General features: G+C 44.7%; 4 protein-coding genes across 4 annotated transcripts in view; all 4 read left to right on the top strand.

Moving 5' to 3' along the window:
• LOC135184218 (UDP-glucuronosyltransferase 1A1-like) overlaps window positions 1–17,692 on the top strand; it is a 76,108-nt gene that overhangs the window by 35,441 nt on the left and 22,975 nt on the right. The gene's annotated exons all lie outside the window — the stretch shown is intronic.
• LOC135181216 (UDP-glucuronosyltransferase 1A1-like) lies at window positions 1,994–2,929 on the top strand. Its single transcript, XM_064154205.1, has one exon. The coding sequence runs from the start codon at window positions 1,994–1,996 to the stop codon at window positions 2,927–2,929; it is 936 nt and encodes a 311-aa protein (XP_064010275.1).
• LOC135181210 (UDP-glucuronosyltransferase 1-6-like) lies at window positions 3,716–4,291 on the top strand. Its single transcript, XM_064154191.1, is given in 1 exon segment — window positions 3,716–4,291. A coding segment is annotated over 1 exon segment (576 nt).
• Window positions 4,787–17,622, top strand: LOC135181201 (UDP-glucuronosyltransferase 1A1-like). The gene is given in 4 exon segments (XM_064154180.1): window positions 4,787–5,116; window positions 12,446–12,487; window positions 13,426–14,211; window positions 17,488–17,622. Coding segments are annotated over 4 exon segments (1,293 nt in total).

Below are 17,692 nucleotides of genomic sequence, written 5' to 3'. Positions count from 1 at the left end.
GGAAGAGCCCACACAGAAGCTGGGGCTGCTTCTCCATCCACCCTTTCTGGTTCAGTTTGCGTTCTAGGCACTGGATGGTGCTATCAAATGTAGGACAGTGCTCGCGTCAGCATTGGGATTGGCAACAGTCAGGGCAGTAACGGGACAACAACTCTCTCTGAAACAAGCAAGTGTTCCCAGCTGCCTTCCTAATATTGCCACCCCACTTCCTTCCAACACTGAGTCCCACTGGGGTCCAGCCTGCTCACACACACTGTGGCAGCAGGGCTACAGGTAGCATCCCTCAGCTATGCAGCTTTTTACCCAAGTTCTGGGCTCCTACTGCTGTGCACAAGTGATCACATGTGAGAAGTAAGCAGGCCTTATCTTGCACTCTGGTGAACCCAGTAAAGTTTAACCCATCTAGTAGCCCTTGCCAGATAACCAAGCCAGCTGTGGGAGTAGCTGACAAACTCTCCAATGCTCAGAAGCACCTCAAAAACATTAACTAACTTCACTTGTCCTGGGCTTGCCTTTGAACAGACTCCCTTCATGTTAAGAGTGCTGCAAAGTATGGATGGCATATTTGTCCTGCTGTAGAAGGAGGGGAGGGGAGGACACTTGTCAGTCAGCTCTCTGTTTACCCCTCTGGTGCTGTGGGGAGCGCCACTGCAAAATACAGAAGTTAACCTCTTCAGTGAGAGAAAAGTGCTGAAAGATCCTTTTAAAGTTCATTAAATATAAACTTGGAAATAATACAGTTTAGTTCTTATTCTTAATTTTCTCCTTACATCTTAGAACACCCTAAAAGGTTCTGAGAGCATGTTTTTCACTTTTACCTCCTTCCCTTAGTCTGGAGATCAAATATTTTGTTTTCTGAAAAGTTATCAAGATCCTGAAAGACAATTGCATTTTGGAACTTGCTCAAGAGTTTCCATGTACAAGGAGAAGTTTAAGAACTTCGTGAGCTTAAGGAAGAAACTAAAAAGGATGATAGGAAAAAATGCCAAAAGAGGGACCAAGGGACACATTGAGGGACCAAGGTTGCCCAGCTCTAAATCTCCTGTATTTCAATGTTTTGGCATTGATAATGTGAAATGTGAAGCTAATGGCTCTTGGGAACAGATGGCACCGCTAAAGCTGCTCATGAGCTAAGGCAAGTCCCCACCTGGGCTCACATGTGAGTCTCTACTGCACAGTCAAAGCCACGCAAGCAGTAGAACTCTTTAAAATGCACTTAGAACCTCTTGTGTCTGCCCTCTAATTCATGTACAGGCAAGTGGAGAGGAGTTTCCAATTGCCTGAGGGCCATCCTGTAGGCACTGCATTACTGCTCTAAATCATTAGATTTCAGCTTCACTGCTCTGTGCCTCAGCTGCCAAGTCAGCCTCTCCCAGAGTCTTTTCTTCTTATCATTGTCACGGTGGAGATTGCTGCTGGCTCAGAAGGGTTTATTTACCCTTTCCCGTTATCCTGAGATTCTCCTGTTGTGCTTCCTTTGATGCCCTCAAGGAAAGTATCCTAAAATCCACAGCTCAACCACAAAGAGAATCATAGAATAAACAAGGTTGGAAGAGACCTCCAACATCATCCAGCCCAACCGAGAACATCTTCTGAGGCAGTTTTCATTTGTCACTGTGGTGCTGGAATTGCTTGCACCAGAGTTGCCTTCCTTGTTCCTGACCAAGGCTTAGACAGGGCACATTAAAGATCAAGAGAAAAGTTCCAAGAGGTCTGACTAGCACGTGGAGGAGCTGCTTCTCCTCCAAACACAAGGAACTTCAGTGGCTCGGCACAGGAAAGGGTCATTGCATTTGGTTTTATATGCAATAAAAAAAAAAAACAGACAAGCTACAACAGAGAGCAGTGAATCATTAACTAAGAGATTATAACGTAGCAGCACAACTCAATATATAAACAGATCAACTTCCTTCAAAAGCAGCAAACCAACCTACAGCCTGAAAGAGGAGGCTCCTTTCTCTGTCTTCATAGTCAATTCTCTGGCCACAGGACCATGACTTGGAGGCTTTGCTGTACCTGGATTTTTGTCCTTCTTCTTCCTGGCTCCTCAGATGGAGGGAAACTCCTGGTGGTGCCCATGGTGGGAAGCCACTGGCTTAGCATGCAGAAAGTAGTTGAAAAGCTCTCCGAGAGAGGACACGAGGTGGTGGTGCTTATGCCAGAAGTAAGCTGGCGGATGGAGGCGACACAGGCTTACACTGTGAAAACACATCCAGTGTCTCTGCCGCTAGAAGAACTGGACGATACTTTTCGTGAGTGTGTTGACACTCTCCTGAGTGACCTGCCTTTCCCAGTGAATGCTATAGAAATGTACAGGAGCACAAAGCGTCTTTTCCTTACATTCTTTACTCAGTGCAGGGACCTCTTCAGCAGCAAGGAGACCCTGCAGTACTTGAACCAGAGTGCCTTCGATGCTGTCCTAACAGACCCTGCTTTTATGTGTGGAGCAATCCTTGCTAATTATCTTTCTCTTCCATTTGTGTTCTTCATGAGAGGATTTCCTTGCAACTTACACTATAAAGCAACACAGTGCCCAAGCCCTCTCTCCTACATCCCAAGGCTCTTTTCCTTCAACTCAGACCACATGACATTTTTACAGAGAGTCGAAAATGCACTGATTGATCTCTTGGAACTTGAGTACTGTAATGATTTATATGAAGATGCACGAAAGCTTTCCTCTGAACTTCTTCAGAGAGATGTATCCTTGTTGGATCTCCTGAGCTCTGCTTCCATTTGGCTTATGAGGTTTGACTTTGTGTTTGAGTATGTCAGGCCAGTGATGCCCAATATGGTCTTCATTGGAGGTATAAACTGCGTTCAGAAGAAACCACTGCCTAAGGTACGTTCATTTTCATGCACAGAATACCTTCAGCTATGTGTTGTGATTGTGGCATTTAATGCTATTGAATTTTTCTGTTTCTGGCAATGATGGAGTGCAAACAGGCTTTAGCAGTTGTTTTCCATAAGCTGAAATCAGATTACCTTGGTGGAGGTGGATGACTGAGAATTCATGAGGGTTTCACAAGAAATCCAAGGAAAAAATTGATTGGCTTCATCTTCATACTGCAAATTACTGCCCTCAGTGATTTGTGTTCACCAGTCAGAATAATTTCTTTATTTCACTTTCATGGAGTCTGACATTTTAGACATTTAGATTTCTTTCACCTTTCCAAAAGTCCCAAGAGAGTTCTCTAAGAGTTGCCTCTTTTCTTTTTCACTGTAGGCTCGGCAAAGTCAATTCTTTCTCTTTGGTTGTGCTTTCATGATGTATGGTTTCCAAATGCTCCGCCTAGCTGCAGTTATTTCTGTTTCTACATCAGGACAAGGCATAAATGTCATGTGGAAATGCAGAGTGTTAGTGTGGAGTCTGTGTGCCATCCTCTGAGCACACTTTAAATGTTGCCTTTTGACAGGAAAACCAGGCTTCTTTTCTCTCTGAGTAGTTCCCGAGTCAATTGCATTAGGTGACAAGCATACATCCTTGGTGTTGCTCATGAAGGAAGAAATGTGCTGACACACTTGCAGGATTAAAAATTAACAGCAAAGGGAGACGTGTACTTATCAGGAGCAGTGTGCTCCCCTTCCCTGCAAGTTAAACATTTCTTTCTGCAGTCATTAAGTTCCCTGCAGAAAAGCTGGAGCCTGTACGGACCTTTCTACAAAGCACTGAATTGGGTGCCTGCAGAGCAGAACCCTCCGGTTTACTTCCACCAAAATGGCCCTTCCACTTCTGTGTTTCTTCAAGCCTGCTGGGATATTTCTTCTTCTGACATCGCCTTTATGCTTTGCTGAAGGTGGAAAGATACTGGTGGTACCTCAGGATGGAAGTCCCTGGCTCAGCATGCACCCAGTAGTGGGGAAATTCCATCAAAAGGGACATGATGTTGTTGTGCTTGTGCCGTCAACAAGTTTGCATATAAAGCCAAAGGAGCCTGATAGTTACACAGTGAAAGTATTTCCAATACCTTATGGAGAGCAACATTTAGCTGAGGGGCTACAGTCATTTCTTAATGATCATTTCATTGAACAGTCTGCTTTGACTGTGATCTTTACAATGTATCAAAGTGTGTTAGAAATTTCCAACTAGTTTTTCGTCAACTGCAAGAGCCTTTTGCACAATGAAGAGATGTTGCAGTATTTGAGAGAGGGCAAATTTGATGTGGTTTTCACAGATCCATTCCTGATGTGCGGTCCGATAATTGCTGAGTATCTTTCAGTTCCTTTGTCTTGGGTTCTAATGCAAGTTCCCAGAGACTCTAATAAATTTGATAGACCCAATAACAATTTGTAAAGTGCCCTCCCCTCTTCCCCCTCCTTTCCCAAAGATAGGGATTAGATATAGGGAGAGAGAGAGGTAAGCACACCCAAATAAATCAATCTCACTCGATTTGGAAGTTAAAAGGAAAAGTTTAACAGTAACTTAGAAAGGTATTTGAGGTAGGGAAGTTTACAAAGGATAGGGTAGGGAAAAACAGCAAAATACAAAAAGGTATAAATACAACCCGAGAGGTGTGGTGGTGTGGATCTGCCTCCTGACTGCCACCTGGTGTGCTGGTATGCAGTGTGTGTGTGTGTGTCCAGAGGGAGCGAAGCGAGAGAGAGAGAAACAGCAAGCTCCTCTCTTTTATAGGACAGGAAGTGGGGGGAGTGGGCTAACCATCACCTGGAGTGTGTCCCATCCCTGGGGAGGGGCCAAGACCCCTAGGGTCAGGTCCAGGGTTACTCCCCCTGGAGTGTTAACCCTATACATCCTTCTGTCTACTTTTTGCGAGGATTTCCATGTGGAATGGATTTTGAAGCTACCCAGTGTCCAAGCCCTCCTTCCTATGTCCCCAGACTCTTCCTACAGAACTCAGATAGCATGACATTCTCTCAGCGAGTGAAGAACATGCTGGTTTATATGCTGGAGTTTGTTTACTGTAAGCCAATATTTGCTCCATTTGAAGAACTTGCCTATGAGATTTTGCAAAGGAAAGTGACAGCTACAGACTTGCTAAGCCGTGCATATGTTTGGCTACTGAGATACGATTTTGTGTTTGAGTTCCCAAGACCAGTGATGCCAAACATGGTTTTTATTGGAGGGATAAACTGTGAGCAGAAGCAAAACTTGTCTCAGGTATCAATTTTTATTTTGTTTTCATTGAAGAGGCAAGAATGCATCTCTGTAAGCCTCCTTAGATGGAGGCCGAGGCCAATGGGATGGGCAGAGGCCAATGGGATGGGGTTCAATAGCTCCAAGTGCAGGGTGCTGTACTTTGGCCACAACAACCCCATGCAGAGATACAGGCTGGGGTCGGAGTGGCTGGAGAGCAGCCAGACAGAGAGGGATCTGGGGGTACTGATTGATACCCGCCTGAACATGAGCCAACAGTGTGCCCAGGTGGCCAAGAGAGCCAGTGGCATCCTGGCCTGCATCAGGAGTGGTGTGGTCAGCAGGAGCAGGGAGGTCATTCTGCCCCTGTACTCTGCACTGGTCAGACCACACCTCGAGTACTGCGTTCAGTTCTGGGCCCCCCAGTTTAGGAAGGACATTGAGATGCTTGAGCGTGTCCAGAGAAGGGCGACGAGGCTGGTGAGAGGCCTCGAGCACAAGCCCTACGAGGAGAGGCTTAGGGAGCTGGGGTTGTTTAGCCTGGAGAAGAGGAGGCTCAGGGGTGACCTTATTGCTGTCTACAACTACCTGAAGGGTGGTTGTGGCCAGGAGGAGGTTGCTCTCTTCTCTCAGGTGGCCAGCTCCAGAACAAGAGGACACAGCCTCAGGCTGCGCCAGGGGAAATTTCGGCTCGAGGTGAGGAGAAAGTTCTTCACTGAGAGAGTCATTGGGCACTGGAATGGGCTGCCTGGGGAGGTGGTGGAGTCGTCGTCCCTGGGGCAGTTCAAGGCAAGGTTGGATGTGGCACTTGGTGCCATGGTCTAGCCTTGGGCACTGTGGTAAAGGGTTGGACTTGATGATCTGTGAGGTCTCTTCCAACCTTGGTGATACTGTGATACTGTGATACTGTGATACTGTGAAACCTAACTGACAACACCTTGGTAGTTAAAAATAGGAAGCTAATGAGAATTCCTGCATGCGAGGTGTTGTAGGTTAAGGGAAATCAAGAGTCAATTGGTATAACCATAAAGAAAGTCCTCCAGAGAGACTAGAAAGTCTTGGGGGACCAAGACTTGGGGGTAACTATTAATTCTCTTCTCTTTTCCTGTCTCTCCCTACATAAAGGAGCTCACAGCCATTTCTTTCTCTGTCTCCCTCCTCTCTTCTCCGAGTGTGTGCAGCAGGCTGTTACCTCTCAACTTGCAGGGGAGAGCGGCAGTCTCTGGCCTCCGCTGACAAGCTAATCTTTCCTATTTGTGTATATATCCTTCTTCTTCAAATACCTTTTGTGTTTCTCTATATATTTGCAAACAGCATTCATTTTTAGCCTCCAATATCTAGGCTCCAACTCCAATGTGAGTGTTTTCCTTTTACTCCTTTGGGGCAAAATACCTTTCTGTACTTTCCCTTTCTTTTAAGGTTATATATTACACAGGTTGTATATTATATAATTAGGTTTTAAGCTTTTCTGGTCATAGATGTCTTTTGTAAATTCCCGTTCAGGTTTTTAGGTGCCAACCAGGTTTCTGAATCAAGTATAATGTATTCTATAGAGGATGGAAAGCAGGAAAGGGATATTTAATTATTGCATGTCCCGAGTACTTCTGAAACAGAGTAATGGAGAGGAAAGCCCAAATGTCACCCCTTTGTATCCAGATAGGTGTGTTTAGTTTGGAAGTGGGAGCGCCAATCCTCTCATCAGGACAGTCTCTGGTGCCACTTGGTTTGCTCTAACTCGTGATGCCTGTGTTCAAATGAAGGGAAAGGAGCAGCAGCTACTGAGAAGAAGTCTTTCAAAAGGGCATGGAGGCAGGCGTGGGCAAGATTGCTGATCAGTTATTGAAGATGCAAGCAGGTGTTGGTAAATGCCCCACATGGAACATAACATCTGTCTTCATCTGTCGGTCTAGCCTGAACGCATCCTCCTCTAGTGTTATTTGACAGCCTTTTCAGAGGTTATCTTCAGTAGGTCTGTTTCTGTGCATCATCATCACCTGAGCTATTTGCCGATTCCCCTTCAGTTAATCCTATGTTGTAAACTTCTGGTGGGCAGAGTGGAAGTAATGAAGCTGGCTGGTCCTGAGGGCAGGTTCTGTAGGAGGTCAAAGCTTTTCCTTCAGCCTTGAAAACAAACATGCAAAACTTGTATGTGAATGAAAGCTCCACTAGGGATGCAGAGTCCTCAATGCCCTGGATAAGCAAATTGCATTCCAAAGGCACCTGCCCAGTCACCTACATGCAAACCTTTATGGTGTGAGATAATCTCCAACACAAAAAGACCCAGCAATTTGAGATAGGAAAGGATCAGGACCTACAGAGTTGATGAACTGTTTCAGTCATAACCTGAACTGACATTGGCCTTGAACTCCTGAGTACATGAATTATAAATGCGTTGCTTTATGGTAATAGTGCTCCAATGGGGAACTGCTGTTTTGCAACTTACTTTCATACTCAGTAGGGTAAGAGGTTAGATGGAAGTTATAGGCAGATGCAGATAAAGATTTTCAGTTCACTACTTATCTTCCAAAAAAAGCACGTTTGCATTGGTGGAAAAAATACTTGTTCTCAGGTATACTGGCTGGTTTTGGTTACAAAAAAACCCCAAACAACACAACAAAATCCAAATATTTTAACACTGATTCCTCATACATATCTTTACTATGCTATGTTTCACTGTACAACTTGTCTCAGCTTCATAAGAAAATGCTTTAAAAATGTACCAAATGGCTACACCCTGTGACAATTCTGTCAGCCTTTGACACGACATGTCAAAGAGCCATTTCAGTGTGCTCTTCATCGATCCAGTGCCACCATGTGGGGTCAGCACTCTGTGCATGCGTGTCTTTCATGGATTCCCACACACCTCAGACGATGTTGTCAGTAAGCGTCAGCCAAAGTCCCTGGGCTGCTGATGGAAGAAAGTGTTAAGAGGCTGTGATCCTACTGAGGGAAGAAGCAAAGAAGGTGAGTCACTGAACTGTAATCTTAGCTTGAGTGAACAAAGTGTATGATGATAGGAGACACGCCTTTCTCTGGCTCACACAAGCCTGATTTTGAAATACAAACCTTATCTCAATCTTCTATAATCTTTAACCTCCTACCGTGACTCCATTGCGTGCAAATTTGCGAACACCTGAAATGTGAGGCAAGTCAAAGGGCACAGATATCACTGAGAAAGCATTGCCAAGTGCTGTGATTTTGTAGGTGGAGTGTAGCTACAGAAGCCTGTGACCTGCCCTAGCTGTTTCTGTGCATGGGCTCCGTGCTCCACTCACACCATGCTGGCAGCAGTGCTAGTCCTCTTCCTGTGCTGCCTGAATCCTGCTGCTGCTGGGCAACTGCTGGTGATCCAATGGAGGGTAGCCACTGGCTGTGTATGAAGGAAGCGCTGGCTGAGCTGAGCCAGAGAGGGCATGAGATAGTTGTTATTGCACCAGGGAGCAAAATGCTGATAGACTTCTTGAGTATATGTGAGCTGAAAATGTATCCTGGTGCCGTTGAGAAAGGAGGAGCCTGCAACAAGTTTTACACTCATGTAGCAGAGACTGTTTTAGCGAGGAACCTTTCCTGGCCAGATTTTTGAATACTTGGGATCACTTCCAAAAGAGCTCTGCCATGTTTCAAGCTGAATTCTCAACTGCATTTTTAGGAGACATCCAGTTTGAATAGGCAAGTACTTCTGTTGTAGTGGGAGCTGTCCCTGCCTATGGCAGGGGCTTGGAACTAGAGGATCTTTGAGGTCCTTTCCAACATAAACCATTCTGTGACTCTATACTGAGGGGCATTTCCTCAGGCATCTGTGGCTTGAAAAGTACTTGATAAAGGGATGCATGTGATGTATGTTAGCTTACTATAGTTCATGACAGTTATCAGCTTGTTGTCCCATGTGAAGTATATTCTTTCTTGCTTGTGCTGTAAGCAGAACACCCTCCTCCTGTAAAGCCAGAGGTGCAAAAGGAGAGGTAGGAGGAGAGAGCTCTCCTCAGCAGATGGTGAACCTGTAGTTAGTGTCATGCAGCTGTTTCAGCAATAAATCACATTGTCTCCTAGAAAGGATAAAATGTTATCCTTCACAAACATTTCTTAAACAGAGCCTGTTCTTCTCTCAAGCTTTTTTCACTTACCAGCCTTCCTGGAGTCTTTTGGAATGGATTCTTCCTGCCTATCACCACCCTTACTCTTCCAGAAAATGCATAGGCCTTTGTGAACATGAATGAGTGAAGTTTCAAGTGAAAATAGATTTGTGTTTTACAAGCCTGACACATCTTCCTCAGTTGCAATCTTAACTGTCCTCAGTCTTTGCTATAATCCTCCTTCACTTGATGCTGCCCACTGAAAATTCTGCTGAGCTGCTAGTGTTCCTGGCTTCTTTTTCACAAAAGCTTATTCCTACATCATAAGAACATGTACAGGCAGCTCTGACCACACAACATTTATGCAGCACATGGAAAACTTATTTCTTATGTCAGCAAAATACTTTCTTTGCAATTTTTTCCCATTTGCCATTTGAAATTTTGGCCTTAGATGTTCTTCACGCTCCAGTAGCAATGATGAAATTCTTAAGCCACGGGTGCATTTGGCTTAAAAGAAGGCATTTCAGTTTTGAGCATGCCATGCCAGTGATTCCCAACATAGTTCTTACTGGAGGTACAAACTGTGGTACCAGACAGTGATTTCCTTGATATGAACATCTGAATGGAGAATGCTGTTTGCAAACGCTCTTTGTGTATGTAAATGGGTGCATGGCTTTGTGGGATTTATATGTGCAGTGAGGTATATTGTAAAGACAGAAGTAGGTAGTAAGGACAGAAAATGGGTTGATTTTAATTCTCTCACACTTTTGCAAGTTCTATTCTATAGCATTAGCAGGATCTAAACCTTTTTGCTTACAACATTGTTTCCTTCAGGCTAGCTGCAAGTAGTTCATCACTTGTGCTAATGAGACACACCCACAAGTGTCTCAGCAGGCAGGTCTGTCGCTTATCTTTGCCAGATTGGCATAATTATCTGAATCTCTTTGTTTTACTGTCACAACTGATTCTAAGAAACAATTAATCTTCCATCTTCCCTGTTAAAGGGACTAACCCAGAAAGAATGAGGAGGACTCACCTGCTCAACTCTTGTCTTCGAGCCTGGTGCCTCCAGCAGGACTTCAGTTTTTTTGACCACAGGTCACCCTGCATGATGCCAGGTCTGCTGGCAGCAGATGGAGTGCATCTCTCTCAAAGTGGAAGAAGGTTTATATTGCAGGGATTGGCTGGGCTCGTGCTTTAAACTAGGTTGGAAGAGAGGTGGAGGGGAAGCCAGGCTTACTATAAGCAAGCCTGAGACAGTTGTGGGGTGATGTGTCAACTCCTCTGCTATCTCAGGGGAGGTAGATAATAATGAGTTGTGTGTTGGAGAAGATGAAAGGGCATGAGTATAAGCTGAGGGTCCAGTTTATGTAGCACCAAGTGCGGGAGGCTAACAGAAGCCTTCAGCCTGTTACCTTGTAGCACACTGGGGACACACAAGAACTCTTAGAGTCTTACAGCGAAGCACCATGGGGATCAAATATTAAGGAATGAGCACACTCAGAGTTTACTGTTAGGTTGGTGGCCAGGGATCAGTGCTGGGCGTGGTGCTGTTCAACATCTTCATCAATGACATTGATGAGGGGACAGACATACAGATAGTGTCTGCCTAGCAAGTTTACTAATGACACCGAACTGCAAGGGTTGGCTGATACAGCTGAAGGCTGTGTGGCCATCCAGCAAGACTTGGACAGATCACAAAGCTAAGCACAAAGGAACCAAATGAGGTTCAACAAGAAGTGCAGAGTCCTGCACCAGTACAGATTGAGAGTTGATCTGCTGGAGAGCAGTCCTGTGGAGAGGGACCTGGGAGTCCTGGTTGGTAACAAGTTATCCATGGGACAGCAATGTGCCCTTGTGGCCAAGAAGGCCAATGAGATTCTGTCGTGCATTGAGAAGAGTGTGTCCATCAGATCAAGGAAGGTTTTACTCCCCCTCTACTCTGCCCTGGTGAGACCTCATCTTGAGTACTGCACTCAGTTTTGGGATCCCGAGTTTAAGAGGGAGAGGGATCTGCTGGAGAGGGTCCAGAAAAGGGCTATGAGTATGATTAGGGGACTGGAGCACTGCCTTATGAGGAGAGGCTGAGGGACCTGGGGCTTTTTAGTCTGGAGAAGACTGAGAGGGGATTTAATGAATGTCTATAAATATCTGAGGGCTGTGTGTCAGGAGGGGGGGGACAGGCTCTTTTCACTTGCTCGCTGTGACAGGACAAGGAGCAATGGATGTAAGTTGAAGCACAAGAGGTTCCACCTCCACACAAGGGGGAACTTCTTTACTGTAAGGATCACAGAACACTGGCACAGGCTCCCCAGAGAGGCTGTGGAGTCTCCTTCTCTGGAGACTTTCAAGGCCCATCTGGATGCATTCCTCTGTGACCTAAGCTAGATTGTATGGTCCTGCTCTGGCAGGGGGATTGGACTCAATGATCTCTTTGGGTCCTTTCTAACCCCTGACATCCTGTGATCCTGCAATTAATCTTATTGATTAATAAAAACATTATTCCACAATTTAGTAAGAGTCATAATGTGTCAGATGGCAAATAATGTTCTGGTTCCTCTGTCAGTTTAGCCCTAGCTTTTCACCACATAGATTCATTCTGCAATTTTCTGCATAAAACTTTTTGTTGGAGTTTTTCATAGTTTGTACCCAGCACTGAGCCATCTACAACAGCTGACACTGCCTTTCCATATGTAAAGCCACAGCAGTTTGGTAAATGCCTTTAATAATTCTGGTGCCTATGATCAACCTCCATGCTAAATTATTCCATTGCCAAAATTACTTCTGCACAATAATTTTCATTAATAGGGTTGACTGTCTGCAAATTCTGTCTTATTACTTTCATGGCCCTGGGATATAACACTCCTAGTTTGATCAATATGAAGTTGCTAATCCAGTTTTAGGTATAGCTGGCAAAACCAGGCCATCGTCCTTCTGCCTTCCAGCACCTGTATCATCCTTCCAATAAAAGACTTATCATGAAGCTGAGGTCTGACAACCAATTTTGCATTTCAATTAGTGTCAAGACATAAATTTCATAAAAAAAATGAGACCATTTGCTACATGAAGCATTAGTATTTTTTGACTTATTTATAAATGTAAAATTATTTGGACTGAGAGGAGAAGAGGAATTTTTCTTACATTGAAAGTTCTTGTTTAGGAAGTCAATGCTCTGTTAATTGGCCCTTTTGAGCAGATCACTTGCTGAAGGATCCTTCATTTCCTTGCATCCCTGCATCCTCCACTACAAAGGAGTGGGCGTTTCTCAATCTAATTGTTGCTCTTATTACTTCTCTGCTATATTGGATGAACTTTATCCTTTCTTAATCCATCTTTCTGATTATACATTTACCACAAAGCAAATAAGTCTAAAGATCATCCAGAGAAAGCACAGCACAGACTGCCTAAAAACATGGAGCTAAGGATACTCTTTGTGAGCAGCACTCACCAGATTTCTGCAGAAACGGCCCCAGTGCTCAGTGCTCATCTGCAAGTCACAGCAGCACTTGTTCCGTGGCTGTCCATGCTCACTTTGGCTGCTGCTGGGAAGCTGCTGGTGGTCCTAGTGGATGGGAGTTGTTGGCTCAGCATGTATGCAGCATTGGGCAATGTTGGGCAATCTTAGGCAGAGGGGACATAAAACGGTGATTGTTGCACCTGAAATCAATGTACACATAAAGGCATCTTAGAATTTCATTATGAAAATGTATACTTTCTGAGCAAAGGTGTAAAAGAGAAAGTTGGAAGTTTAGGTCTTCCATGTCAATAGTGCATGACATATCTTGCATTATAAGCTCTCTGGAGAAACTCAGTGGCCATAAAAGTTGATTTCTGACTTTTATCTGGTGCAGGGCAAGCAAGTTCACAATGAATGATCTCAAAGAACACTGACCCAGAAAAATCCCTCTTGAAACAACTGCTACTTCTGCCAATCAAAACACTGATAATTGTTCTGAACCAGACAAGATAACTTTATCGGTCTAGAGCCTTTGACAGCACTCTTATCAATACATTTATCACTGTCCATAAACATTGAACTCCAACAACTTGTCATAGTAAACGTTTTGTAGAGGTAAAGTTTAAAGACCATCAGGTTATAAATGAGGTACAGCTGGGGATTTTTTGCTACCACATACTACTTGGAAGAAGCAAGAACGAGCAGTTAATTTCTATTCCTGCCACGGTCCCATGAGAGTCATGTGGAGGTACCAGATACGTGCTGGGCTTGTTCTTTTTCTTTCTTTCTGGAGTCTGGCAGAAGGTGGGAAGCTCTTGGTTGTGCCTCAGGATGGAAGTCACTGGCTCAGCATGCGTATGGTTCTGGAGAAACTCTGGGAGAAGGGGCATGAAATTGTTGCAGTGATTCCTGAGGCCACTTTGCTCATGAAAAGCTCACAATCTTTCACCATCAAAACATACTCTGTGCCTTACACACAAGAGTTTCTGGACAGATTCTACCATTCCATTGGTGAAAACAGTTTTGCTAACCCTCCTCTTCTAGAAAAAATTTCGGGTTTAATCAACAACATATCAGAAGGGACCAGAATGTTCTCTACTACTTGTCGACATCTCTTATACAATGAAGAATTAATGAAGTACCTGCAGGACAGCAACTTTGATGCCATTATGATGGATCCTGTCTTGCCTTGTGGACCAATTATTGCTGAGCATCTCTCTCTCCCTTCAGTGTACTTCATGCGTGGTCTTCCATGTACCTTAGACTACAAAGCTGCCCAGTGTCCCAGTCCTTCTTCTTATGTGCCAAGGATATTCATGTCCAGTTCAGATCACATGGCATTTATGGATCGTGTGAAGAACTTCTTGATTGGGTCTTCAGAGCATTTGCTTTGCCATCTGTTTTACTTGCAATATGAAAACTTAGCTTCTGAGTTTCTTCAAAGGGATGTTACAGCACTAGAACTCTTTAGCAAAGCATCAATTTGGCTGATGAGATATGACTTTGTGTTTGAGTATCCGCGCCCAATAATGCCAAATATGGTCTACATCGGAGGCATCAACTGTGAGCAGAAGCAGCCACTATCAAAGGTTTGTCACTGTTTATGTTGAGGGTATTACAGTATTTATTGCCAGGTATCAAACTAAGATGTGTTTTTTAAAGAGCTTCCTATAACACTGTTTTGCTGGAGCTAATATGTGATCCAACACCATTTCCCCTAGTTGTTAGAGTTCTTTTTGCTAGCTTATGTGGATCACTTTTTATCTTTTTTTACCATGACACGTGAAGAACCTCCTACCCAAATAAACACTGTAGGACACACTTCACATGTGCCCTGTGATGTGCTTGTCACAGCCTTTGGCAAGAGGTAGGCATTTTGTGAACTAGATTTCCCATCACTCCTGCCTGCTCCAAGACAACTCATCCAGACCGCTGCTGCTTTTCACCGCTCTCCTCAATCAGTTGTGCTTGGTTGGGGGTCTAACACAGCCCCCTTCCTCCAGCCAGCTATTGCTCTTGTTCAGCTACCATTCCTTGTTTTATTTTGTAAGCTTGCATACTTCTGGCATGCACCTTTTCATTTTAATTCTGTCCCATCCCTCTTGGTACTCTTCTATTGCAATAGAGGGATTTGCCCATGTTGGCTTACAAAGTTCTTTCCTTTGGGTAGGTGGAAGTAGTTCCTCACTGCACTCTTGCAGTGAGGGTGATCCTGCTCTTAGCAGGCAGGTCTGAGGCTTATCTTTTCCAGATTGGTATAATTAGCTGGATTTATTTCTTTCACTGCCACAACTATTTTTTAAACACAATCAATCTTTTTGGTGAACAGAACCATCCCTTCACAATTTAGAAAGAAGGTGTCATAAGTGTCAGTTAGCAGGTAAAGTTCCTCTTTCAGCCTCGTCTTAGCCTTTGACCACATGGATCCGTTGTGAAACTTTCTGCAAATCATTTCCTATGTGAAGCATTAATCTTTTTCTAGGTCTTTTATAAATGGAAAGGGATTTGGACTGAGAGGAACTTTTCTTACATTGAAAATTCTTGTTTGGCAAATTAATGCTCTGTTAAGTGGCCCTTTTGAGCAGATCACTTCTTGAAGGATCCCTCATTTCCTTACAGGCCTGTGTTCCTCCACTACAAAGAGCTGGGCATTTCACATAATAACTGTTGTCTAAATTACTTCTCTGTTATAGAGTCTGAACTTTAGCAATTAATCTTTGCTGAGTATACATTTACCACTTTCCCTTTTCTGTCTATTCAGCTATATCTTTGCACTTCTAAAGTAAGCTCAGTTGAATAGAAACTCTAAATTTTTGTAGTGAAGTTCTGGTCCCAGCAGAGGGATTGTCATATTTGTGGATGATAGGACAAACAGTTGCATTTATCATGTCGGCAGCTACCACGGGACAGTCCAGACAATCTTTAAAGCTCTTTGCAGGCTCAAAACCCCAGACCTAATGAATCGAGCCATGGAGCAGGTCTGATATTAGGCATAGGGATCAGGCCTAGCCAGCATGGGTTTAGGAAGGGCAGGCCCAGTCTCACCAACCTGATCTCCTTTTATGATCAGGTTACCTGCCTGGCAAATGTGGGAAAGGCTGTGGACGTAGTCTACCTGGACTTCAGCAAAGCCTTTGACACTGTCTGCCACAACAAGCTCCTGGCAAAGCTGGCAGCTCATGGCTTGGACAGATTCACTCTGATATGGGTCAAAAACTGGCTGGATAGCTGAGCCCAGAGAGTGGTGGTGAATAGTGCCACATCCAGTTGGCAGCCAGGCACTAGTGCTGTGCCCCAAGGATCAGTGCTGGGCCCGGTCCTGTTCAACATCTTTATTGATGATCTGGACGAGGGGATTGAGTCCAGCATCAGCAAGTTTGCAGATGACACCAAGCTAGGGGCAGGTGTTGATCTGTTGGAAGGTACAAGAGCCCTGCAGAGGGACCTAGACAGGCTGGATGGGTGGGCAGAGGCCAATGGGATGAGATTTAACAAGGCCAAGTGCAGGGTTCTGAACTTTAGCCACAACAACCCCAAGCAGTACTACAGGCTGGGGACAAAGCGGCTGGAGAGCAGCCAGGAAGAAAGGGACCTGGAGGTACTGGTAGATAGTAGGCTGAAGATGAGCCAGCAGTGTGCCCAGGTGGCCAAGAGAGCCAATGGCATCCTGGCCTGCATCAGGAACAGTGTGGCCAGTAGGACAAGGGAGGTTATTCTTCCCCTGTACTCAGCACTGGTCAGGCCACACCTTGAGTACTGTGTCCAGTTGTGGGCCCCTCAACTCAACAGATGTTGAGGTGCTGGAATGTGTCCAGAGAAAGGCAACAAAGCTGGTGAGGGGCCTGGAACACAAACCCTATGAGGAGAGGCTGAGGGAGCTGGGGTTGTTTAGTCTGGAGAAGAGGAGGCTCAGGGGGGACCTCATTGCTGTCTACAACTGCCTGAAGGGAGGTTGTAGCCAGGTGGGAGTTGGTCTCTTCTCCCAGGCAACCAGCAACAGAACAAGGGGACACAGTCTCAAGTTGTGCCGGGGGGAAGTATCAGCTGGATGTTAGGAGGAAGTTGTTGGCAGAGAGAGTGATTGGCATTGGAATGGGCTGCCCAGGGAAGGTGGTGGAGTCACCATCCCTGGAGGTGTTCAAGAAAAGTCTGGATGAGGCACTTAGAGCCATGGTCCAGTTGGCTGGCTAGGGCAGGGTGATAGGTTGGACTGGATGATCTTGGAGGTCTCTTCCAACCTGGTTGATTCTATGATCCTGTGACTGTGCTAATCTGGCAGATGCCTTATGTTTCTTTTTCAGTCATATTATAAAGGATCTGTGCACTGCAGTGTGAGTTCAAAAAGCCTATGTGGCAATTCCACCATTCCCAAGTGGCAGAGGTGGCTGTGATTTTACAAATTACACTGTAATTTGTCCCCATAGCATTCATATAAGTCCATTATTGCTGGAAACAACCCAAGACATTCCCAGTGAGAAAACAGAACCAAAAATTACACCGATAAGTGTTTTGTGGAAAATCTCCTTCAAAGAATGCTCTTAAATAGATGCTCTGCCCTCCATAGCACAAATGTATACCCTCTGGCCCATGAAGTAGGCCTCAGACATTGAAGTTTTTTTTAATGTGGGTGAAATATCCCAAAGACAAAGTTAGAATCGTGGTACCATCTTCATCAGTCTTCTTCCTCCAGAAACAACCTTAAACATCTCTTCCACATCTGCTATGGGGCCACAAGGCTCAAGGAGATGAATGTTCAAAGAGACTGGTGCAAGGGTGGGAGACATGTTTTGTCTGGAGGGAAAGGAGCAGTCTCTGCTGGGATGAACTGTTATGTGGGTATGACATTTCTCTGCTACTTGTCAAAGGTTCCGCCAGAGGGAGCTAATCAGAAATGCAGTCTCGCCCCAAACCACTTTGGTTCTTTTTTGGGGCACTCGTTACAGGTCTATAAACACATGAGCATATTCCACCACACAGCACTAACCTGTGACGCCAGGTGAACTTAGGACTTATTATGCAGCCATTTATCAAATAATTGATTATACATTCACCAGACTGTAAATACCATAA

The sequence above is a fragment of the Pogoniulus pusillus genome, chromosome 2 (assembly GCF_015220805.1).
Source record: "Pogoniulus pusillus isolate bPogPus1 chromosome 2, bPogPus1.pri, whole genome shotgun sequence".
Lineage (NCBI taxonomy): Eukaryota > Metazoa > Chordata > Aves > Piciformes > Lybiidae > Pogoniulus > Pogoniulus pusillus.
Note: the sequence above shows the minus strand (reverse complement) of the source record. Positions and strands in the feature narration are given on the sequence as shown.

What these genes read in the sequence shown, in the direction of transcription:
- LOC135181216 (XM_064154205.1), top strand. Translation starts at nt 1,994, where the DNA reads ATGACTTGGAGGCTTTGCTGTACCTGGATTTTTGTCCTTCTTCTTCCT.